The following is a 24,532-nucleotide window of genomic DNA, read 5'->3' as shown; positions in this document are numbered from 1 at the left end:
TTTTTCTTTCTTTTTTTTTCTTTTTTTCGGTGTCTGAATACATTCCCCCTAAACCCACCTACTTATGCGGACTGCGATCGCGTTCTAAGACCGTTTGTCAGAGCTGTTTTGGCAGCTTTTTCATACTCTGACTCCCTGACACTCCTTTCAGAACTCTTCCTGCAGAATGCGATGGGACTTTCGGTGACTAGCAACTGCACGGCAGTCATCAGAACTGCTGTCAAAGAAGAATGGCTGATTCGCTGCAGCCCACGGCGCTGACGATCCTTATTGTGTTTCCGAGCATCAGTATTGGGATTGTGGCCGTGCGAATGCTGTCGCGAGCTTTAGCAAAGGCTTTTGGTTGGGGTACGTGAGCAACCAGTGTATATTATGCATCTATATAGATCTGACCCGAGTATCCCCGCTAACTGCGAGTCGCTTTGCAGATGACGTCCTTATTCTCATTGCTTTAGTATGCCAGAGCGCTCGAAAACGTGGGCGTTAAACCTTCTAATGAGTCCGGCAGGGGTTAGCAATCACGGAAAGCGTTTTTTATTCTCTATGTATGCCTGGATTGGAGCCTTTCTTTTTAGCAACGATATTACATTGGTCTGTCTACAAGAAACCGGCACTAATTGACTTAATTGGACCAGTCATCAAAGCCATCGGGCTCGGCTATCACTTTTACGATATACCTTTGATGACTTCCCAGCATCTGAACAAAGCCCAAAAATACAATGTAGCACTCCAAGTGGCATACTACGTCGGCCTTTTCTTCATCAGAGCATCCATCATCGTCTTCATTCTTCGACTCGAACAGCTACGGAAGTCGGTACGATTACAGCTTTGGATCCTCCTCTCCATTAGCACGGCGTTGATGGTTTCCACGTTATTTGCGGATCTGTTCCAGTGCGGTTCTTCTGTCGCTTACGGGTACAATTTTCCGATAAGTATTGACCCTGGGAGCTCCCCACCCCGTTGCATCAGCCGCGCTGCGTTGTTTATTACCGTATCAATCATGAATATATTGCTTGATTGCTGGACTTTGTATATCCCTGGTGCTATCGTCAAAGGAATGAACATGCCCAAAAAACAAAAGTTCATTGTGGTCGTTATTTTGGGTATGGGTGCAATGTGAGTCGGCCTGCGCCTCAAATTCCATGTTCGACATTTCGGAATTTCAGCTAATACGATATCTTTTATCATAATTCGCAGATCAACAATCATTGGCATCGCCCGTTTGGTAGTACTATCACGTTTTTGGATTCCCGAGAGCCTTGAAGTCTACCATGCTGCGATCTACACCTTTGGAGCCATAGAAATTAACATTGCAATTTGGGCAGCGTGCGCCCCAGCTCTAAAAACTCTTATCTCCCGCTTTTTCCCCCGATTCTGGTCTTTGGCCTCTCTTACGAAGGATAAAACCTCGACACTCCCTCCTAGCCCCTATGAAGGCGGCAGGGATGGCATATTGCTTCCACGTTTTGATGGGGAACCGTGTGCGCGTCCCAGGGAGACCGTGTTCGGGCGTCGGACGTCTCGCAGTGAGGAAGAACTGAGAAGGTTCGAGTATGACATGAATATCACTAAGTTGAGGAGGTCATTGTCGAGTCTTATACCTGGGTCCGAGACGTTTTCGGGACCTGGAAATAGGGATATGGAGTTATCGAGAATATGCAATTCTCCAACCAATGCCGGTGCTTCTTTCGGGAGCTCAGGTAGCGAGACGGAGGTAAGTGAGCATTTTCCATCTCCTTCAGGGGGGTGACTACAATTGCATAGTTATGCCTTCAGTTTGTTAGCATTTGAAGATCCAGCATAAACGCAACATTTGCCTTTAATCCAAGGCGGTTTTTTTGCACACAGGTTTCGGAATCCAAAACTACAGGCTACGATAAACACAAGGAGGTCTAGATTATCTTGTAAATTAAAGCAGATCGTTCCTTATGGTAAGAATTATGATTTTGTACCACAGCGCCGCTGCTATGCATCTATGTACCGACAACTATATGACACCATGCAATCCCCAAATCTCCGACAATGAATGCAAGCCAAGTAGCAAAATAGCAAAATGATGCAAGACGAAAGGGGTATGAAACAATAAAGTACATAAGGGGACGGAAAATGGAGTGAATATACCGTAAGGCTCAGTATTAACTTTGTTGTCTATTCACCAATTATCAGGAATCTCCAGCTACCGCTTCTCACTCCCATACATAACTTGCCCGCAACTACTCTCCCTGCACATTTCTCTATTCAACGCAGCTTCGTAGTCTCTTTGCCCTGCATACCCCAATTTCTGCGCTTGGTACTCCTCCTCATCCGTATCAGAGCCACGAGATCCTCCACGAACGTGTGGAGTCGTGCTATATTTAGGCGCTAAGCCGCCGTCACCGTTCGCATTTGGGACTCCTGTAAGAGGAACATTGTAGAAATCTGACATCTCCATAGACCCTACGGCATGCGCGGCGCGTGGTGCAGGTGGGTGGTATGTTGCATCGATTCCGCCTTCACCACGGGGTTTGTCCCGGCGAAAAGCGAGAGTGAGAGCACGCAGGACGGCGATGAGGAGAATCGCAAACCAAAGGGCGATTAGGAAAGTGGATATCAAAGCCTCGGTGCGAATTGCGTTTTCAATGGCTTCGGTGACACGAACGACAACGTGGGTGATTGCGTCGGCCGTTTTGTCGCCCGGGCTTGCGAGGAAGCTTTCGGGATCTGATTTGTTGTCGTTCGCGATGGACTCGACGGCTCCGAGAGAGAATGTATCGTTTGGCATGTTAGGGAAGTCAACATGGGCGTGGTCATAGACCCATGTTAGTGCTTTTTGTATACCTTGAATCTTGAGACCGATGAGGCAGTATAGGACATCTTTTATTGGGCCATGTAGGATCGTCCCTCCAAATGTGTCGTTGAGGACATCACTAGTTTTATCAACGAAGACATTTAAGGTGTCGTTGATGGAAGTGGTAGAGGTATTTACCCAGCCAAACACTTTCTGGTTGATGTCGTCATTTGTATCGGCGATAACACGGTTGGTACTGATTGCCCATTGCTCAGAGGCATTGTTGAGGCTCATGACTACCTTGTCGGCAAACTGGCTGACCTCGTTTGTTAACCCAGGGACCTCTTTCTTGACAGCATGAAGGAGAATAGCCTGGCAAGCACAGGAAAACAGTCCTGCGATCCCGAGTGCGAGTAAAAACAGAGCTGGAGTTGTTGTCGCATAGGCAACAATCCAACGAACGAGTACTTGTCTCCGGCCCGGCTTGAACCAACTGGCGATCTTCAACCCAGCAGTAGAGGTATATGGCCTAGAAACAATGTATACCACATCCATAGGATCGTGGTCATTCTTTTGCACAAGTGACGCCCGTTCTTTCATATGACGCCATCTTCGAATTTCCAAGAGGGCCATCGGGACGCACGCAGCGACAGCACCGGCAATCAAGACAGCAATAAAGATTTTCTTTGCTGTTGAGATAATGGACCCGATTTTGCCGAAGAAAGAGTTGATTCCATCGTTGTCGCCGCAGAAACTCAGTTTCTCTTTTTGCGGAACAGGAAATACTGAGCGGTCAAACTTATATTCTTCCAGTGACTGGTTGATTAATTTTTTAACCTCTTTAAAAGGATATCGAATAGCATCGTTTGCGAATTTATTAACTTCATCGAATGTCGGGATCGAATCGTTGATCTTCTTGAGACCTTCATCCAAGGAGGAAGGCAAACGAATTTCTTTCAACTTATCAAGATCTCCGCCAATATCGAGCTTTGGGGGGTCTTTCTCCCCGCCAAACGCACTGGTAATACTGTTGATGCCCTTAAGGAAGTCATTAATCTTATCTTCGAAACCATCGACTCCCTTTTCGATACCCTCGGTCACGTCTGCCAAAGTCTTGTTGAGAAAATCAGCAGCGTCCTCAACAACTTTCAGGGCGACATGCAGACTGCCGGAAACTGCAAGCGTAATAAGACAGAGATATGTTTGCGTCAATACGTTAACAAAGAAAACAACCACCTCTTCCACTCCCGTAACGGTCAAAAGCAACATGGACATAAGTCCATTGACTGCTCTCTCAACACCAGACGCAGTAAGTTCGTTAACTCCCTTGGACATATAATGCGGCATCGATGCCATCGCGCTTCCCATCGATTCGACGCTGGTACAGGCAGAGAGGGCTTCACGTTTTGCGGATGCCATGTTGTCATTCAATCCAGTGACAGCGATCAGAACTCGAGCGAGGACAAGAAGCAATAATATAGTCCACTTGTTGATCCATATTTGCGACAGTCGGGCTTTGAACCCGAGATAAGGCGTGATTGCCCCCGGGGGAGCTGTAGTCGGCGCGGGGTTCTGCATCATGGGAGGATCGTGGGCGCCATATGGAGGCAGGCCAGGAGACGAGCGAGGAATAAAGCGTGAGAACTGCATGATAATTGAGTTGTCTAGAATGGCTACGGCCAGCGCATGTGGTAGAGCAAGGAATGATCTCTCGGTAGAAAAGGCTTAAGTATGGGTTGCCAACTGTCTATGATGGTGGCAGAAGATGTAACAATTGCAACTTGTGTCAAACAAGCATAGAAAAAGTGGAAAAGAAAGGCAGAGAGAATAAGGACAGTTGAGGAATTGGAAGGGAAAGTATCTATAGTGCCGGCAAGAAGATGGCTATTCAGGTCAATCAGGTGTTATTAAGCTCTATTGAAAGGAAATGCCATTAAATGAAGGTTGACAAATGAAGTAAAAAAAAAAAGAAAATCCTTCATCCAGGAAGGGAAGATAATGGAGACAATAGGAAGAAGAATGAAATTATATTTTGAATTCAATACTGAAGGCGAGAGCCGGTCTCTTTATTGTAGAGTCCAAGGACAGTGACTCCATGCCATAGCGCCCGGTCTCCCCGATTCTTCACGGGATCCGATGTTGTATCAGCTGCCAACGACAAAAACAGCGGGAACAAGGTACATCCCATTGCTGCCCGCTCCACAGCTGAAGTTTATCCCGATACTAGTATAAACAGAAAGACAAATAAGCAAGCGTGGGATATTCTAGGAGATACTCGGTTTACACCCTGTGTCTGGAGAACCCGAGTATCTGAGAGCTCGGACAGCAGCCACTGGTCCTGAGAAAAAGCTCAAAGCTTGGCTGGGCGGTTAGCCACTCCAGGAATAGCATTCCTCCAGCTCAGTGCAGGCTGGTGGCCAATCATTCGAATACCATGCACTTTAAGCATGACAGGCTAAGAAGCTTTTCACAGGGGAAATGGTGGATCATTTGAAGACATGGCGAATTGGAGACGGTGAATCCATTGCTTTCCTTCAGGATTCCAGTTCCGAAGGGCAGCTTTGCAGATAGCCGCCGGAGGAGGTTTTCATTGCTTCACCGTATGCTGGAGCTTGTCGCGATGAAGAGTTGCAAAACATGAAACACGCCCCGGTAGCCAATCAGAGCCCGTTTCTGTAGGGATCAGCCGAGAATTCAACGCTAAGCCTCTTCACGGACAAGGCTTGGCCGTGTCTGGACTAGCGTATCCGGGATGAAGATATTCCGAGGGGAGCTCCACCTGCCCAGTCCGTCCGTCCCTTCATTGCTTTTCAAAAACACGGATGCACCGAGTATGTAACCAACTTGACGGTTAATCAGACACGCAGACCAGGAGGCGGGTGCCCTTTTAGAGGGAAATTCCCGCGTCTCAGATGGGCTTTCTGGTTGATCTGGAAGTATTTTCGCCAGTGTCCAGCATAGTAGCATGGTATCTTTCTTTGGCTATGTTTAAAGGTCGGGATGTGTATGGCCGCAAGTGGTCCATTTCTAGTGATCCTCTTTGGGTAGAATAGGTCTCCAACACGGCCTGGAGGAGGAGGAGGCTGTAGCTCTACCTTGAAGAGACGTACCTTTTTGGAAACGCCGGGTTGGACTTGGAAGCCCGGAAGGATTCGACGATGAAGCTAGAATTAAATTAAGTAGCCTAGAGAAGTTAAGATGGGAACGTCCCCAAGATATTCTATCAGTGTATAGGCATGAGACAGAAAGCACTCCGTCTAGAGCATAAATCATAACATCTCTTTTCGAAGAGAACTGGTGCGTAACCTTAAAAGCTCCAGGAAAACTCCCACCTCTCTCGAAAATGCAGGTCTGCGCTCGGCCCGAAGGGGTGACCAAACTGTGCTAGAGAAAGTAGAGAGCTCAGAGGGGTCCCAGAAAGGAGGAGTAAATGCAGATATCTAGTATGTCATGCTTAAAAGAGAAATACCATGTGAAACTGCATAAATTAAACATCGAATTTTTACATCAACAAGCAAAAGTAACAGTTGGCCTTGTAGTCCAGTAGACATGAGCAGTCTGCCGGAGTGATCTCAAGATAAGAGATTAGGTTGGTTTCGTTACTCCGGGCCGCTTGTCCCTCCGTCGTGGTCAAAATACTTCTGGTAATCAAAAAAGGGATCCGGAGAATAGGTCGTCGGTGCCTCCCCCTCATCCTGGGCGTTGGATCCAACCTTTTCCAATGGGATCGACTCAGTCTGCATGGGGTTCCGGCTATCCGAAGATTGACTATAAATGCCTTCCGCATCGAGGCCATGTAGAATAATGTCTTTTTGTTCTCCTGTTACGTTGTCGTCAAACAAGACAGGCTCCGCCCATATTCCAAGAGCAGTGGCATGAGTGATAAATTGATCGTTCTGTGGTCGGGTTGTGAAAGACACAACATCCGGTCCAGGCATTGGGCGATTCTCGGCCGTCTGGAAATCAGAGATCTCGTTATATTCAGATGACATCAACTCAGAAATCGTAGACAGATATGGAAAGCTGAAAGGTTGGAAATTTCGGTGTAACGCCGTAGGGACCGGAAACGAAGTCTTGTCATAAAAATACAATGAAATTTGCATGTCGTCCAGAATAGGGAGTGGGGGTACACGCCGATCAAAGTACATCCAAAAGTTTTTCTCCTTAGCAGACGACGCCAACCCAAGATATCCTTGGATATAATTAGTCGCAAGAAAATCGGAACGCAATAAAGTTTCGATTAGAGATATTACAGGACCAAGCTGCTTCTTTACGCCGAACAGTATGACTTCTATCATCGAATCGGGGCCAGGTGCGAAATAATGTAATGCAGACAAAACACGATAATAGAGGCCAGTAGCTAGGAATGCGTCATCGAGCACAGGTTTCCTATTCCTCTTCTGGCGGAAGAGCCGAAATAATTCCAAGGAGAAATCGTCGGACAACTGGACAAGGATCTGAACCAGATAGGTAAGGAGATATAGGAGTACAATTTGGCTATGGGGGATATCGGTCTGTCGTGCAAAGGGCTGGCCCCGAGCGGTACTGATAATGAAGGCAGCTAGACCCAGCATCTTCATCGAAATACCGAGGATAGTAGGGCTCTCTGAGGTATTATTCTCTTTGAAGAGCTTAGGCTCCGGAACGATACTGAGGACGGTCCTGATCAAGGTTTCTTTGTCATCCTCCGGAAGCTGATATTCCTCTAGTGGGTCAAGTAATAGCGATGAATCCAGAACAACCAATCCAGAGGGGTTAGGGTAGCGCCAGCGACACTGCAAGATGGCATTTCCTTGGGGGATGGGAGATTGTAGCTTGGAATGTAGCTTGCGGCAGAGCTCGTAGGCTTTTTCAAAGGTCTTCAACTTTGCAGCCTCAAGAACCTTCGATCGATCACGCTCGGACGGCTTGATCTTTCCGAAGGTGTAAAGAGGGGCTACGTAAAGCCAAATCTGGTCATAGCTGCGGAAACAGGGCCAACCGCGTCTCCTGCAAGGGGAACAACGCTTGCTAGGGTCACAGCGTTTCTTCATTTGGTTACACCATATACATGATCCTCCAGCTTTCTTCATAGCTTCTTTGTGCAGCCGCTCCTCTTCCCACAATCTGCGTGAATAGTCATTGTCGAAATTGATGTTTCGAGCTCTCAAAGCTATGGTAGGTAACTTTCTCGACGGATCTTCGCTCACGAAAGTATATTCCCGAACTTTAGCGCGTGAGGACTGTTTACCCAGGACCATGGGAGCATGATTGGCTATTCTACTGGCAAATTTTGGCGCCAATTGTCGAGAGCATGTGGCCGGCTGGCTAGCTTGAAATACGTCCGAATCCCCGTAATCGACTGGGGGTGGTGGAAGTTGTTGTGCATGTGATCCTGTGGCATTGTCCAATGAAAAATCGTCACCAATTTCTTGGGGCAACTTCTGGGGAAAGCGGGTCAACATTGGGGATGGGCTGCGAGAGACGACATGGGGGATTTTGGGGATGCCAAGGGGATGAATAATTGGAGAGCTTGGCAACACCTGGGTAGATATATATTCCGGATGAACAACGACACCATGGACGCCAGCATTGGTGACCGCTTTTGTGCCATCGGCAATGTGAGCATATTGGTTTTGATCCCCTCGGTTTTCCTCAAAATCATGTAGCAGGGGAAAGAATGGAGTGTTGCGAGCCGGTATCGATATCGCATCTATTCGAAATGTTGACTCTTCTGCAGAGGTTTGAGAGAGAGATGTGGCCAGGGTATTCTTGGGAATCAATTGTCAGTGGCTCAGAAATGTTGAACCCGGAAGGTTTGCAGTTCCCCATGGCTTACCTGAATATTAGAGTCATCGGGATCTACCGATAGGTGTTGGGTCGGGGATGGATCCTGATCGTAGGACCTCAGGTTCAGATAATGCTCCATGGCTCGTGGGAGGGCAGCAGAGACCGATCGGCAGGAGAATCCTGTCGGCCACGGTGTAGGCTTCAAAATAAGCTACCTAGTCAACTACGGAGTACTCCGCAGTCTGCGCTTGCTCCAACATGCTTCTGTTGTAAGACTTGACTTCGATGAAAACAGGAAAAGAGGAAGACCAAGAAGATTTAAAGCATGAAGCTCAAAGCAACTGCTCACTCGAATCTCACCAGCGACGATCTCTGCTGCCAGTCGCCGCCGGCAGTACTTGTTGCTTCGTGCCCGCGCATTATTGGCGGCAATGAAGGCGGCCGCCGCGAATGAGGAATGGCGTGCACAGACTCTCTCCAGGGGCCCTTGGCACAACGAACCAACGCGACGAAAGCGGTGGCAGAATAACCAACGTGAAATCACGTGTTTTGGTGACAGCGGAAGTGACGTCACAGGGGCTGGGGCTCATTCGACGTCATTGCAGCGGGTACCGAGCAGATGAAGAGATTGAGAGATTGAAAGAGAGTCGCCATATCCAACTAGATGTGCTTGGCGATGCTCACAATCCATGTGCAGCTGACCATGTATGCCATCACTTTTGAGACATGTTGGGAGACGTTATCAATCATCATCATCGTCATCATACAAGGCTTCAGCTCTATAAGCAACAGAATTTTAGGGCATGTTTCGATTTCCCAGGCCATTATACACTAAAGACGGGATGCACGCGGGCTCACCAGGGCTATAACTAGTGCGCCCGTCACGTCATGCCATGACGGCGCAGTGAATGGTTGTATCTCAGCCTTAAGATTGACGTCATCGCATATATTCTGCTCCTCACGATTTATGTAGATCGGGGTCAACGCGAGTTCCGAGGTCGTGATCTTCAAGAAAGTGACGACCTTGTAATTTGTCCGGTAAATAGGTTTGGGCGACTTTCCCACCTGCGTAGTCAGGGTTGTATTTGTACTCTTGGCCATACCCCAGGCCCTTCATGAGTTTCGTGGGCGCATTCCGCAGGTGAATCGGAATTGGAAGCCCGGCGATTCCGGGTTCCTGTAAGGCGACAAACGCGTTGCCTAATGCTCTGTAAGCCCTCGTGCTCTTTTGTGATAGAGATAGTGCTACTGTAGCGTGTGCGAGGTTTATTCGAGCTTCTGGGAGGCCTATCTTTTCCACTGCGGTGTATGCAGCGACGGCGAGGGGCAGCATTGAGTTATCGGCAAGTCCAACGTCTTCAGAAGCCACAACAATCAGGCGCCGTGCTATGTACAATGGGTCCTCTCCCGACTGGATCATCCGAGCCAAGTAGTATAGAGCCGCATCGGGGTCACTTCCCCGAATCGATTTATGGAAAGCAGATATGGTGTCATAGTGCTGATCTCCAGCACGGTCATAGACAAGGGTACGGGTAAGGCCTTTTTTAAGCTCGTCTTTAGTCATCCCGGGTCTCTTAGATAGATCCATCGCCAACTCTAACAAGTTGAGTGACGTCCGAGCATCACCGTCAGCAAAGGCAGCCAGGTATCTGATGAGCTCTTCATCAACTAGGTTCGTTGGCGAGTAGTTCGGACCCTCAAGCTCTAGGGCACGGTTCAGAATAGAAATGATATCATCGTCGGTTAATTTCGACAAGGTGAATGTGCGGCAGCGTGACAGTAGAGCGTTTTGAACTTTGAAAGACGGGTTTTCGGTGGTAGCACCGATGAGAGTCACTTGACCACTTTCTACTGGACCAAGAAACACATCCTGTTGGGATTTGGAGAAGCGATGGATCTCATCACAGAAAATTATTGTTTTCCTCCCCGCCAACCTCAGTTCATTCCTCGCCTCTGCGAAAATCTTCTTGCATTCTGCCACTCCCGAGCTGGTGCTGTTGATTTCCACGAAGCGGCTCCCCACCATGGTTGCTATCACCCGTGCAATGGTTGTTTTGCCCGTCCCTGCTCCGCCCCAAAGTATCATGCTCGGCACCCGGTCCGCTTCTATGAGGCCGCGGAGCACCCCATTCTGACCCACTAGTTCCTGCCCACAAACCTCATCCAGCGTTCGTGGTCGCATACGCTCCGCGAGCGGGGCCGCCTTCTCGAGGGCATTTGACACTCTCGGTCTTTTGACGACATGTTCAGGCAGGTCGCCGGCGGGGATTACAGGTTTGGCGTCGTCATGGGCAGAGGATCGAGGTGCGCCACGTTCTTCAGCAGGTAGAGTTCTCTTTCCACCGGGTAAGGGCTGGCTGGAGATTCTGGTGCTGTTTGGTTTCGGTATCGATTTCGAGCTTGACTTGTTCGACAAGGGCTGGAAGAAATCCGAAAAAGGGGCTGGGGGTTGTGAGGACGAGTCATTCCCGTCCACCTCCACAAAGTCTTTGCAGTTCGAGTCGATGTGGCTATTGATCTTGCTCTGCCTCACCGGTTTTCCACAAATCGGGCATTCGAAGGACATAGTGGCTGCCTGTGTTGGGAGTGACAAGGCCATGCTTGAGCGGTCGAAGCAGGGAGGTCGTCTGCTTCTCAACAAAAGCTTTGCCGGTCCGGAATTAGAGTTGCACGGAGAAAAGCCAAACGCGCATAAACGCGCATAACGCGTCTCCAGCCCCACTGCGAAGCCACCCAATCAGAGGGTGTGGCTGCGGGGCTTCGGCAAGTGGTGGCTCAAACTCCGAAAATCGGCATTTGTCTCTTGGGGGGCGTCGGCGTTGAGGCATCGTGCATGCTTGTCTGGCGTTTGTTCCCGGGGAAAGGGCTTGGCGAATATTGCGACATCCGCGCACGACAATTGAAGCGACGGGGAGGGTTGCTAGAACAAACCAATAACTAGTCAGTGAGTTGCCGGCCCGCCCACACGATCATCAGTCACAGCGCCTTTTTGACTTGCTCTCCTTCCCCATGCGCATCTCTCACAGACTCCCCCCGATCTCTTCGAAACACCTCTTGCCAGACCGTGGGCTCGTCATAAGTCCTTCTCGCGCATTCTCCCCGCTAAGTCCGGCGTACCATTTCTCCAGCTCGGTCAGAAAAATGTCTTCCACACCAGCGACCTCCGATCCTTTCCGCCCTGCAAAAAGGGTTGCTGGTCAGCGGAAAGATGTTTGGTGAAGCCCCATCAAGGACCCAACTACTTGTTACCAGTGATTAGAATTCTGATCTGGTGTCATGCAGGTCAATTGCCCGCGAAGCCGCCAATGCGTCCCCTGTTCAACCTGTCGTGAACATGGGACAAGGTTTCTTGTAAGCCTGGATTGCCTGCTGTCTGTTGGATGCAGTGTCAACGACTCATTATTTCCAATCGGCTAGTGGCTATAATCCCCCTGAATTTATCCTTAATGCTGCGAAAAATGAGCTTGACAAAGTGGTATCGAACCAATATGCGCCAACAAAAGTACGTTCCTAAGCATTCATCCTCTCTAATTCCACAGGCATGTTGAACTTGCGACAGGGAAACCCACGGTTGAAGCAGGCCATTGCCACCGCTTACTCTCCCTTCTTTGGGAAAAGGATTGATCCAGAGAGCGAAGTGGTGATTACCAGCGGAGCAAACGAAGGTAATGGCACTCGTTTACCACGAGAATACACGAACATGGATTCATTTGAATCTTAGGCATGCTCAGCGCGTTTATGGGTTTTGTGGAACCGGGTGATGAAGTCATCATCTTCGAACCGTTTTTCGACCAGTATGTGACCCGTAGCCCTCATGGAGGTGCTACTATGGAAATCGTTTGCTAACGAGTTGCATAGATATATTAGCAACATTGAAATGCCAGGGGGTACTATTAGATACGTGCCCTTACATCCACCGAAAGATGGCTCAAAGAGGAAAACAAAGGCATCCGAATGGTCCATCGATTTCGATGAGCTCGAAAAGACTTTCAACGAGAAAACTAGGATGATAGTGAGTTTCTTCATCACAGCGACTATTCTTGCTGAATCGCAGCTGACCATCGTCTACCTCAGGTCTTGAATACACCGTAAGTCCAGGTAAATAGCACGGATTGCGGGTTCCTCCATACTGACACTAGATGCCAAGACATAATCCAGTCGGTAAGGTCCTGTCTCGCGAAGAACTCGAGAGGATTGCCGCCCTTTGCATCAAGTACAACACAATTATTGTCTCTGATGAGGTGTACGACCGGCTCTACTACGTGCCGTTTACCCGCATCGCAACTCTTTCACCCCAAGTTGCCGAGCGCACCCTCACTGTGGGCTCTGCGGGCAAAAATTTCTACGCGACTGGCTGGCGTGTAGGGTATCTCATTGGACCCGAGCACCTCATTAAATACGTCGCCGCTGCACATACGCGAATCTGTTACAGCAGCGTTGCTCCCCTCCAAGCAGCAGCCGCCATTGGGTTTGAGGAGGCGGACAAGGTTGGCTTCTGGGACCAAAGCAGGCAAGAAATGCGTGGGAAGATAGAGAGATTCTGTGAAGTTTTTGATGAATTGAACATTCCGGTAAGGCTGCTTGATACTTTCCTTTGCTCCTCAGGCTCGCTATTACCCCTCAGCACATGTCCGTGCCTGTTCTAATGGAATACTGAATACAGTATACGGACCCAGACGGCGGATACTTTGTGCTGGCGAACATGGCTTCTGTGAAAATCCCAGAGGATTATTCGTTCCCACCACACATTGAAAGCCGGCCCCGGGACTTTAAATTGTTCTGGTTCCTAGCAATGGAGGTTGGCGTGGGGACCATCCCACCCACGGAATTCTACACAGATGCCAATGCGCACATTGGAGAAGACTGGATCCGATTCTCGATTTGCAAGCCGGATGAGGATCTGGAAGAGGCCAAGAAGCGATTGCGAGGATTGCAGAAGTACATTGTTCGATAAATTGTGCAATGTTTAGATTCTTTTCAACAAGGGATACACATTGTGATAAGAGGTGCTTTGTGATAAAGCCTTTGAGCATTGTTCATGTATCTAGCATTGACTGTGAATGATTAGTCTGGAGGAAGTACCACCTTTGCTTCTCAGTGACTGAGCGAGTTAGTTGATCTCATCGGATTCCATACATCCACGTTGTTGACCGGCTGCGTAGTCAACAAGTCAATATCCCAGCAGCAGGGCTTTGTAGCCTTTTGAGTTGGTTGCTGCCTCCTGTCAATAGCCAATCCATGAGCCCACATAGATATTTAGTTAATAATTCACTTGGTGCTCAACTGGGTGTGAATATTATTATTTCTATTTCTATTTCTATTTCTCTTTTTATTTTTATTTTTATTTCTTTTTCTCCCTCATCGCTGCAACAATCGCGACAAGCAGTTTTGCGGGGAACTGATGATATGACGCCGCTAAACCCTTTTGAGCAGGGGTTGTTTCTGGCGCCTCGAAAATCTGCAAGCCGGCGGTCACTCACAAAACAACAGGATCCGGGCCATTCAGACAGATGCCCAGCTCCTCCATACCTTGTGCAAGTTGCCCTACTTTCCCTGGAATGGAGCGCCCTGCGATGCACGTTTGTACCAATCCGTAGTTAATTCTGTTGTGGATTTTTACGGTCGCTCCAAGCCCCCGTGCTCCAAAGCCTCCCCCAGTTTCCCAGAGTTTGTATTTTTTATCTGCACCACAGAAAAAGAACGAGACCATACCATGGCCGACCAACAGAACATATCTCAGATCCTAGCAGCCCTAGGTGAGTACATATGCAGATACCGGATACGCAATCCAGTTCAATTCCCTTTAGGTCTGGTACTAATGCGCATTGTTTGAATTAGCTGCCGCGCAGCCTGGCGGTTTAGCTGCCCCGGCCACGTTCGCAGGCTCGAATCCGAGCTCAGCACCGCTCGTAAACCAAACGGGCTTCTCCCTTCCGCCTCCTGATAGCACCGGAAGTGTCGATATTAGCGGTGTCAAACCGGTCAACACTGGATCCGTCAGCATCGCAGATGCGATTGCCAAAGCTCGCGGTATCGCAGCGGAGAAAGGCATTGCGTACGGTTCAAATCACGGTATTTACCCTTTCGGCATCCCACTCCACCCCATAGCTTACTTGTCCTTATTCCTGTCTATTCAGATCAAAGAGGCGCGGACCCTCGACGTGACTCCCGATCGTATCATCGCTCGCGCTCGCCTTCGAGAACACCGCCACGCGCTACGCGCGATGTTTTCCGAGACAACTACAATCCTTACCGTGATGAACGTCGCGGAGATAGGCGTGGGAATGATCGCGCTTACGTCAGAGAGCGATCCTTTTCTCCTCGTCCTGCGGGCCGGGCAACGGACGCGTATCCCGCCCAGCCAAGCAGACCTCATCGGGGCGCAAGTGATAGGTCGCCTCCCAGTAGAAGGGGGGGTGGGATGGATGACAGTACCGAAACGATAAATATAGATTCAAAGCTTGTCGGATTGATCATTGGTCGACAAGGAGATAATCTTCGAAGAATTGAGTCCGACACCGGAACGCGGATACAGTTTTTGGATAGCCCCGAATCAAATGTTAATATCAGACCTTGCAGGATTTCCGGAACTAGAGCCGCGCGGAGCGATGCGAAGGCGGAAATATTTCGTATGATCAGCGAGAATAATGCTGCGCGAGGTGCAATGGCTTCTGCAGATCGCTTTGCGTCTCGCGGCCCGCACGAACCACCTGGGAGGCAACCTGGGTATGGAGAAGATGAGAACTCCTCAACGCAGATGATGGTCCCCGATCGGACTGTAGGTCTGATCATTGGCCGCGGCGGTGAGACGATAAAGGATCTTCAGGATCGCAGTGGATGCCACGTGATTATTGCGCCTGAAGATAAAAGCCTTAATGGTCTTCGGCCAGTCAATTTGAACGGAGCCCCAAGGGCCATTCAACGGGCGAAGGATCTTATATTAGAAGTAGTGGAAACCGACTCACGACAGGGCGGTGCCCCACCACAACGCGAGCCACGAGGATATGCGCCTGAAAGAGATACAGGAGCTCCAGCCCCTGAGCGAGGCGATGACAGCATTTTCATCCCCAAAGAATCTGTTGGAATGATCATTGGAAAAGGTATTATCTGACACGCACTGGTTGATACTCTCCCTTGTTAACATTGTCCTATTAGGCGGCGATACCATTAAAGAACTGCAGAATATTACTGGTTGCAAAGTCAATATACTACCGGCTGTTGGCCGGGAGGTTGACAGAGAAGTTGTAATGATAGGGTCCAAGCAAGCCATTGAACAGATGAAGAAGAGCATCTTGGAGAAGGTCGATACTTTTGTAAGTCAGACTTTTCAACTTGAGCCCTTGTCAGCCGCATCTAACTTGAATTGTCAAGAAATCACGATCCCAAGCTAGACGCGATGATGGATATAGTGAGCGATATTCGCAGCCCCAACTCCGGAGTTACCCTCAGGATCAGGCCAAGTCATCACAGCCCTCTCAAGCGTCGGCTCCGGCGGCGGGAGGCGATAGCGCCGATCCTTACGCAATGTACGGCGGCTACGAGAATTACGTTGCAATGTGGTATGCGGCAATGGCTCAACAACAGCAGCAACAACAGCAGCCATATCAGCAGCAGTCTCCTTCCGATCCCAAGCCGCCAGGAGTTCCCTAATCGGTGTGAATAGTGCGAAACGACAAGATGTACCTGCTTCAACGTCAATTTCTTTATTCTTAACCCATCGATTACTTATTTTCGCAGTGCGCGACGCATTAATAAAAGTCTAGCATTCCGCAGTCGGTCAAGCCCCCTATTCGGGCGTGATTCCGATAAAACCTCAGCCTTTTTCTTCCAAAATCAGTCTTGCATCCTTTTCCTCCTTTTCTCTATCCTTTCATTCCTGATCGGTATGATTGAGCTTGCCGGCGTTAAACGGGTTTTGATGACTTGTGTGGAGTGTGCAGGCGATTTGCATTGATTCACCAGTGTATTTTAGTATGTCTGTTGGGTTTGATATTCATCCCCGCGGGGAGGGCGCGCTGGAAAGGAATAGGGGATGTGGCCAATTTTTTTTTTCCTTCGAAATTGCATTCTGAATGTATGATGGCTTGAAATGTGACGATTAATTTGCATGAGGGAATGCAGCCTCTGTGGCCGTCCAGAAATCAGCGACGAGTAAAAAGCAGTATGATTTGACCTAGCTTCTTGCGTGATATCCTAGCCTTTGATATATGAATGTGTTGGCTTTATTGGATCTGGCCTTCGGTTTTTGCCTCCATTTCCCCGAATTAGTCAAATCTCCCCTCTCGAACATAAGTGATGCCAGGCTATATTGAAAAATTTTAGACGGCTTAGTCTGACATGCACGGCAGCTGTGGGAATCGATTGAGCGGAGATCCTTGTTCGAAGACGTCCACCCTTTAGAGGGCAATATTTATAATGACGAAAAGCACCTAGCATATATCACAGCATTACTTGCGCCACCACCCCCAGACTTTAGTTAAGGAAAGCGGACACCAATGGTCTATACTAGAGTTGACAATGGTACCAAGCCAATGCCCTGGCTTTCCATTAAGTATCTTCCAGGTGCCAACAATACATAGCTAATTCCAGCCGTCTTCATATCCTCGTGGTCTATCCCGGGCCACTTTTCTTTTGAAAGCACGCCGACCACCCATATTGGCGGGAAACAAAAAGAATGTTTATCACTTTCATGCGTCGATATGTCAGTCAAATGGAGCCCGGCCTTACTCTGAGTTCATATGTTGCACTGAGCCCAGAACCAGAAACCGCTGAGTCAGCCATCACGTCGCGTTCGTCCAAAACAGCTTCAAGTTCGGCGCAGGCTGGACTGCACAGAACAATAACACAGATTCTCCCGCTCAATTGCACACTGAACCTATTGTTTATTATTCGAAAATCGAACTGAACAGACGAATGTGCTCATAATATACCTTTCGGAAACCACAGCTCCCACCGCTTTCGCTGCTCGGTCTTATCAAGCCAGGCGAAAACAAGTAAACATCGAGTGAAGGAATGGCATCTTCCTCCACTCACCCCTCGTTCCCACCCCGCTCCTCCTATGCAGCCGGCAAACTCCCTGATCGTTCGGGGTTAAATCCAACCCCTCTACCTTTTGGGTCCTCAGCAGCATTATCACGAAGAGATAGAGCCGGTGATTACGGCGGTGAAGGTTCTGGTGGCGGCCCAGCTATGGGTCTGGGAAAGGCGTCGACGCATGGATCAGTGATGGTACAAGGGCACGGCGCACAGCAACATGGTTTGCAGTCACATCAAGGGAATCCGACGGGAGGGCTGAGCGGTGCTGCCAGCGGAGGGAACAACAATCCTCTAAGCGACCTATCAGAGGAGCAGAGAGAAGAAATCAACGAAGCTGTAGGAACCCACCACGATCTATTCTTTTCCGCAATACTGAGCCTAACCCTCAATTTTAATAAAAAACAGTTCACTCTCTTTGATCTCGACCGCGACCGCCACCTGGACTACCACGAACTCCGCGTCGCCCTGCGCGCCTTGGGCTTCACCCTTTCCAAACCCGACCTCATCTCCCTCCTCACAACCTACGGCGTCCCACGACCCACCGCCGCCCCCGGCGGCACAAATCAGCCCAATCAATCCCAGCAATCGTCCCGCCAGCCCCAGCCTTCACAACAACCTCCACCTCACCCATCTTCCCTGCTCATGCCACTCTCCTCCTTCCAGACCATCACAGCTCGCAAGATCCTCGAACGAGATCCGCGTGAAGAAATACTCCGCGCTTTCGAGCTTTTTGATGAAGGCGGGAAAGGATATATCGATCTGGAGGATTTGAGGAGAGTGGCCAGGGAGCTGGGAGAGACGGGGCTTGAAGAGGAGGAATTGAGGGCGATGATTGAGGAGTTTGATCTAGAAGGCGTGGGCGGGGTGACAAGGGAAGGATTTGTGGGTATTTGTCTGCAGTGATCCTTCAAGTGGATCACGAGGTATCAAGATGATTCGAGAGAGGCGGAGCGGCTGGCGTGCCATTTTTTTTTTGTCTCAGGCGTTTTGAAGGATTTCCTTTGTTTTTATTATATTTAGCGAGTTTTCTTAAAGACATGTTTATTCCTGGAAATGTTGGAGATTTAGAGGGATGCTTTTATGTTATTGTGCTTCTTCCCCCCTTTTTTCTCCTGTTTTGCTCCAACTGACATGCGTGAGAAATCGGACGATGCATGATTACTCACTCTCAACATTAGGCTTGTTGCAGCCATTCGTCCTCCGAGAGCTGAAATACGGTTAGTTTATCGCGTGAATCAAGCCTTGTCCTTGTGTACAGAACTCGTGAGATAAAATTCTCAATGTCAGCCGGACTGTTTTCCATGAACCACATCAGAACCTGTACAATCTTTCCTTATCTGTGGTTTCTTGAATCTTCATGTTGCTCGAGGGCTTTTTCGGTAGCCACCTCATCCTTAAAAGGATCTTTTAAGTGATGAGCTTTTGAGCTCAAATTTACGCATGGGTACAATTTGTGTCCGAGACAGGACCGGCTTGAAACGATGCGTTGTTTGACAAGGCTATTCCGATACCTGCTGAGCGGATACACCAAGGTTAGTGGTATGCAGGCTACCTTGGGAACGATGGAATGTGCTGCAAGGGCGGTTGGTTAGGTATAATATCACTGGAGTGCGAGAATATGGCGCATTATGTTGAAACTGCTCTTGAGCCCATAGGCTGGTCGGCGTTTGCCCAACGCGCTGGGAGTCGAAAGTTCAACATCGATGGAAGTATTGCTATTTTGCCCACCCGGTGGACACGGTCGCTCAATACGTAAAAGGCATGTATGTATGTACTGTGCGTACATATATACATACGAGTACGGCCATGTATGTTAGTTTAAGGGGTATCATATCCCAACTGGCCATGTATGTATCTGATCCTCATCTTGCCTTTTTCCACAACAATACAACAATGCCAGTTAAACAGTACTGGACTTGAGATAAATATGTGTATACCAAACAATATATACAGGGTGAATATCTCACATATCTGCTTCCCTGCACAAAGGTTATCGACAAATTCCAAACTCTTGAGAGGACCCGATCCCCACAGCCAGCAGGACGAAATGTAGAGGCGAGTATACCTCTAAAAATATTCACACCAAAAAAAAAGGAAAAGGAAAAGCGTCCCAATTCCCATGCAAAAATGATGACAAAAACAATAGTGAAATGTTAACCAAACTTGGTCCAGACCCTGATGCTTAGAACAAAGCAACCCAATCCAACATTGTATCTGCTAGTGTGATGGGCAAAAAAGAACTTAGAAAAATGCAAAAAAGGGGCCCCAGGTGTTTAGTGTAAAAGAATTTCCCTTTTTCCACTTGGCACAAGAGCAGAAGAAGTAAAAGATAAGCATGGGATATGTAGAGTCGCATATATGCAAGATCATAGTATCTGCATCGTTCGAACAACGATTATGTTGGGGTGTGGAATGAGGAAAGTACATGCCATAAATGTAACTGAGAATGAGGTGCTTAAAACGAAGAAATGTACTGTGGATGTTGATGCTGACTGTTACCCGGTCCAAAAGTCAAAATGAAATGAAGCGAAAAAAAAAAAAAAGGAACATTTTCATACAATCGTAACATGGCTTAGGAGAGAAAATTATGCATATCGAGGTGAAGGCATGTCACCACGTCCATAGGTTTGCGAATATGCTGGTGGTGGATATACCGGCGGTATATTCTGTGGTGGGCCTGGTGGAGGGCCGCGAGTGTACTGATCAGGCGGTACTGAGCTTGTCCACATATCTGGTACGCTTCTCACTTTCATGGGTGCCATCTTCCGGTTCTTTGGTCTAGGTCTTCGGCAGCGACGGAAAATGCAGCCGAAAATGGCGAGAACTAGGAGACCGCCGAGACCAGCAGAGAGACCGATAACAAGGTTCTTGTTCCTATCAATCCAGGACCGAATTTCCTTGCCAAAGGAGCTTCCGGTACAGGAGCCCTAGAACAATCGTAAGCTATCAGAAAAGGTCGAGCGGGATAGAGGAAATTATATGAAACCGAAAGGTCCGAACTTACATTTTTGCACACTCCACCGGCAACACAAGGGGTGCCATCCAGGAAGTACTGCATTCCAATTATACAAACGTCGGGGCTTGATGATCTGGAGCGGCAGCTTAGGGAACAGCTCGAAAAATCGCACGATTCTGTGTCGTTTCCGCCGAGCCTGCCACCCATCATGACTCTACATTGCATGTCTCTGCTGGTACATTGCCCACTAGCACAGGCAAGCCCATTTCCACATCTATCACCATCTTTCTTGTAACTATCTTTTGGGCACAGAGCGGTTCTCCCGGTACATTTCTCCTCAGGGTCACAAGGACCGGCGCTAGGTCGACAAACGGTGTCTGACGAAGCAAATTGGCAATTCCTGCAGCACTCCTCGTTTGAGTCGTCGCAGACTGCACCATCGCGGAATTTGCAAGTCCTAGGGTCACAGCATCGGTTGTTGGCACACATTTCCTCGCCGCCGCAGTCACAGTCTTCACCTTCTTCGACAATACCATTACCACACTCACTCCCGGCGTATGTTACCACGTTTCGGTTATTTGTGAAGCAGCTGGTCCGAACGATGTTTCGACCCATTGCAGTACAAATCTGGCCGATTGTGCAGGGAGAAAAATCAGTAATACCCCTTCCTGAGGTTGGATTCATGATGAACCGGCCATCTGCATCGCAGCTATCGGCCGTTAGAGGACAGCAACGAGCCCTGGCAACATTGGCCTGCGATGCGCAAAGTTCAGAGTCACAATCGTGAACAGCACCAAAGATATGGCCTGCTTCATGAGCAAACACTTGCCATTCCTGTGGAGTTCGCACGACAACTCCGGTGCTACTCACTGATTGCGTGGGCCCACCGTCACGGTCTGACTGCCGGCTGGCAGTGTTGATGCACACTTGACCCAGCCAGGCCAAGCCAACCTCAGGGCCGGAATTACAAGTTGTCATCAACATCCAAAACGCATTATCATCGTTCTGCTCACCTCTCCAAGCGGAAAAGAGATTCAATCTCCGAGAGATATCGGGTCCTGAATTCTGTCTTGTGCCACAAGCAGCGTTCCAAGGGGCGGAGGCCGGTGGAGTCGCGGGGCATTCTCCGGGAAGAACTTGGACCTTTCTGAGCCCGAGGGTGATGTTGAATGCTTCCTCGTAGATCTGAGACGCACTGTTTACCACGTTGACAATGTTGCGTTGAGCGGCCTGGACCGAAGAATTGAAAGACTTTGTATACTCGCAATCGGCGGCGACGCCAATTAAAGCGACTTTTTTCGTTCTCGGGCAACCAGCAGTGCTTCCAATCGTTTCCCGGAGGTTTATTGGACCCCCAGGATTCCCACCAGAGATGTCTCCTTGCCTTTTGCTGATGCCCATCATGAGATCGAGTGGCATCGCGGCCCAGGAGCTCTGGTCGCGTCGCTCCACCGGGCGAAACATAGGGTGGTCAGGGTCGGTATTAAAGCTCAAACTGTCTGAGCCACACGAACGTTCTATCGGTGAGCCACGCTTGAGATTCGCATGTATATCCCGACCGACGTCGGAATCACGGAAGACGATCATATAATCCCGAGTCGTATCTTCCAAGGCGGGATCCGACGGCTGCCTTGTCTGCATGTAACTAGATCGCAGCAAGACATGATGGTGGTCGTGCATTATTGTAAAGGTGCCTTCGAATAAGGGGAATGGGCCATCGTCATAGACAACGATGCGTGCCCACCCGGATCGTTCCCAACCACTCTCAGACTCGACCGAAGCCCATCCCTTGAAGACTTTATGGTCATACCTATTAATGGACTGTATTTGCTGGAGTTGTCCGTCGTTGTCAGCGTAGTGTACCTCGGGCTGGAACCCGAGAAGGTCATGATTTGGTTCCAGGCTCAGCTTTATGCGCTGGTTCTTCTGATGAAGTGAAAATATAAGATCGAAACTTGACAATGCGTGTACTCGTCGTGATGGAGTATTGATCACCGGGTCCTCAACGAGTGAGATGTAGTTGATTCTGTCTCTTTGAGCGTGTGCTGATAACAAACGGGTGGGTATAGTTAGCAAGACAAAGCCAGATAGCGATGCAAGACACGAAAAAGGCTTTACATACCGAGAACATTTTGCGACAGGAGCGATAAGAGACTGGTCACGACGGGAACCAGACAACTTGGGAGTCTCATAGCGGAGGGGATGGATGATTCCCACGCAGCGGTGGTGACTCGAGGGGGGGAGGACGGAAAGGCTGTGCGCCTGTTCCCGGTGTGCGTCAAGAAATATGAACTAACTGGCTGGATCTCCTGGAATTCTTGACGGCACCAAAGGAATCTCAGGCGAACTGAAGAAGGAGGATAGTAACTAACAACGCGAACAAAAAAAATAACAATAATAAAAATAAAAAAAAAAAAGATAAATAAAAATAGAGAATGAAGGAAAAACTAAACGAAGGAGAGAAGTTATTTTCGGGGGGGGGAGGAGGAAATAGTTAGTAGAGATACGGCGACAAGCCAAGTCTGCAGCCCCGGTCGGCGGGCGTTGCGGCTAAAGGACCCAGCGCGGGTGGAGCGGATTGGTGGGGACGCCGGGCTGGGGCACTTTTGTTCACGTTGTGCACACGACAGGCCAGCAGCGGATGTATGTATGATGTTCGCTGCTTTGGAGTGTTCCTCTTGCGACGGTCGAATACGATCGACAAGGAGAGTGCCTGGGGGAACGGTTGTCCTTCCTTTCTCGTTTGTTTTATGAGCCAGGGGAGTGAGCGGCTCGCCTTGAACCTTTTCCTTTTTTTTTCCAACGTCAAGGAAATGCGTCGGTTGTGAGGCTGGTGGGTGTCGTAAGTGATACACTTGGCGCCGGGGATTCCTAATCAGATTGGCCACACGCCCTGTTTGGCGTCCAGGTTGGAGCGTGGATCGTGGTCGGTAGGGCAGAACAACCCCCCGCGAAAGCGGATGATGACGGAGCGGATTGTGGCGCAGATATGCACTCGAGATAACAACAGACTAACAGCCGAGTCTCTGAGTCTCTCTTCTCTCGCTGTTGATCTGTGAGCGCGTTGACCTGCCTTGGGTGAGCTTCGGATATACCACCCTCCCTCCTGATGGCATCGCACCAAGAGAGCTCTCGTCCCGGTTGGAATCCTGACGCAGCTAAACTGCGTCAATCCCAAACTCGGAGAGACATCGCCGACAGCCCAGCGCATAATGATGACACAAACTCTGACCCCCCAGCGCCCAAATGAGCCTCCTGCGCGTGCCAGAGTTGGAACCTCTTGAGAAAACCCCGAACCGCTTACCACACAAAGGTCCAACAAAGGAGCATTTTATTGCGAATTTTGGCTTAGCTGAACCAGGTCTCGGTCAACAGCGTTAACCATGAGCTGGATTTTGTAGAAATCTCTCTCTCCCTCTCTCTCTTTTTTTTTTCTCTCTTCCTCCCCAAACTACGCGCATGGTCAAGCATGAAAAGACGCTTTTCCAAACCATGACACACGGGGCGTGTCAAAGATATTTGAAGGACTTACTCTTCCAAGTGTTTAATTTCGCTCTGCTCCGTCGAGTTTCGATTCTAATTTTTTTCCTTCGACGCTGTTGCTCGCAAGATGCCACACAACCCAGTTTTGTGAGACAAAGTTCCCAGTTCGGATCCATAGGGGGTCAGTACAGACTATATTAGGCTACCCACTGGTGTGCACTTGACCGCTGTATGAAAGGATGTAAACATTGTTTCCGGCGCAAATCCCTCAGATACTCATTCACGGGATGGCCGTCCAGCGGGCATCGCTACGGTATCTCCGCTGAAGGCATTATTCCCTCGATAACCCCCCTCATTACAGTTTGTCAATATTCGGCTTACTGTGCGACAATAATTTCAAGCCCCCTTAACGTCCAAGCCAGTCTCAGCATAATGAACACTTAAACATTCCCACAAGTGCACTTTTATAAGCTTGATGCAACACTCTTTGGCTGCCCAGCGGTTTTTTGATCTCCACATTA

At 49.1% G+C, this 24,532-nt stretch overlaps 8 protein-coding genes across 8 annotated transcripts; 4 read left to right on the top strand and 4 right to left on the bottom strand.

Moving 5' to 3' along the window:
* Positions 1-27: 27 nt before the first annotated feature.
* CIMG_01496 (uncharacterized protein) lies at positions 28-1,957 on the top strand. The gene is made up of 5 exons (XM_001247724.2): positions 28-348; positions 429-454; positions 509-545; positions 636-1,116; positions 1,198-1,957. Exons 1-5 carry the CDS (start codon positions 231-233, stop codon positions 1,748-1,750), a joined length of 1,215 nt encoding a protein of 404 aa, XP_001247725.2. The 5' UTR covers positions 28-230; the 3' UTR covers positions 1,751-1,957.
* A 219-nt stretch (positions 1,958-2,176) lies between these two features.
* Positions 2,177-4,417, bottom strand: CIMG_01497 (plasma membrane fusion protein PRM1; the record flags this gene model as incomplete). Its single annotated transcript, XM_001247725.1, has 1 exon — positions 2,177-4,417. One exon carries the CDS (start codon positions 4,415-4,417, stop codon positions 2,177-2,179), a length of 2,241 nt encoding a protein of 746 aa, XP_001247726.1.
* A 1,503-nt stretch (positions 4,418-5,920) lies between these two features.
* On the bottom strand, positions 5,921-8,972 carry CIMG_01498 (uncharacterized protein). Its single transcript, XM_001247726.2, has 2 exons — positions 8,586-8,972; positions 5,921-8,517 (listed from the first exon to the last, which is right to left on the bottom strand). The coding sequence occupies exons 1-2, from the start codon at positions 8,673-8,675 to the stop codon at positions 6,367-6,369; spliced, it is 2,241 nt and encodes a 746-aa protein (XP_001247727.2). The 5' UTR covers positions 8,676-8,972; the 3' UTR covers positions 5,921-6,366.
* A 522-nt stretch (positions 8,973-9,494) lies between these two features.
* On the bottom strand, positions 9,495-11,102 carry CIMG_01499 (AAA family ATPase; the record flags this gene model as incomplete). The annotated part of the gene is made up of 1 exon (XM_001247727.1): positions 9,495-11,102. The coding sequence occupies one exon, from the start codon at positions 11,100-11,102 to the stop codon at positions 9,495-9,497; it is 1,608 nt and encodes a 535-aa protein (XP_001247728.1).
* Positions 11,103-11,429: 327 nt separating this feature from the next.
* Positions 11,430-13,672, top strand: CIMG_01500 (kynurenine aminotransferase). Its single transcript, XM_001247728.2, has 9 exons — positions 11,430-11,751; positions 11,819-11,887; positions 11,954-12,038; positions 12,096-12,201; positions 12,258-12,330; positions 12,395-12,548; positions 12,611-12,624; positions 12,684-13,107; positions 13,200-13,672. The coding sequence occupies exons 1-9, from the start codon at positions 11,678-11,680 to the stop codon at positions 13,488-13,490; spliced, it is 1,290 nt and encodes a 429-aa protein (XP_001247729.2). The 5' UTR covers positions 11,430-11,677; the 3' UTR covers positions 13,491-13,672.
* A 577-nt stretch (positions 13,673-14,249) lies between these two features.
* Positions 14,250-16,764, top strand: CIMG_01501 (far upstream element-binding protein; the record flags this gene model as incomplete). The annotated part of the gene is made up of 5 exons (XM_001247729.2): positions 14,250-14,292; positions 14,375-14,608; positions 14,674-15,636; positions 15,692-15,849; positions 15,908-16,764. 5 exons carry the CDS (start codon positions 14,250-14,252, stop codon positions 16,184-16,186), a joined length of 1,677 nt encoding a protein of 558 aa, XP_001247730.1. The 3' UTR covers positions 16,187-16,764.
* A 625-nt stretch (positions 16,765-17,389) lies between these two features.
* Positions 17,390-18,878, top strand: CIMG_01502 (cell division control protein Cdc31). The gene is made up of 2 exons (XM_001247730.2): positions 17,390-17,908; positions 17,978-18,878. Exons 1-2 carry the CDS (start codon positions 17,549-17,551, stop codon positions 18,473-18,475), a joined length of 858 nt encoding a protein of 285 aa, XP_001247731.2. The 5' UTR covers positions 17,390-17,548; the 3' UTR covers positions 18,476-18,878.
* Positions 18,879-19,472: 594 nt separating this feature from the next.
* Positions 19,473-22,909, bottom strand: CIMG_01504 (ADAM protease ADM-B). Its single transcript, XM_001247732.2, has 3 exons — positions 22,651-22,909; positions 20,577-22,573; positions 19,473-20,499 (listed from the first exon to the last, which is right to left on the bottom strand). The coding sequence occupies exons 1-3, from the start codon at positions 22,718-22,720 to the stop codon at positions 20,158-20,160; spliced, it is 2,409 nt and encodes an 802-aa protein (XP_001247733.2). The 5' UTR covers positions 22,721-22,909; the 3' UTR covers positions 19,473-20,157.
* Between the last annotated feature and the right edge of the window lie 1,623 nt (positions 22,910-24,532).

This window comes from Coccidioides immitis (assembly GCF_000149335.2).
Source record: "Coccidioides immitis RS genomic scaffold supercont3.1, whole genome shotgun sequence".
NCBI classification, from domain to species: Eukaryota; Fungi; Ascomycota; class Eurotiomycetes; order Onygenales; family Onygenaceae; genus Coccidioides; species Coccidioides immitis.
This window is presented reverse-complemented; position numbering and strand designations above follow the sequence as displayed.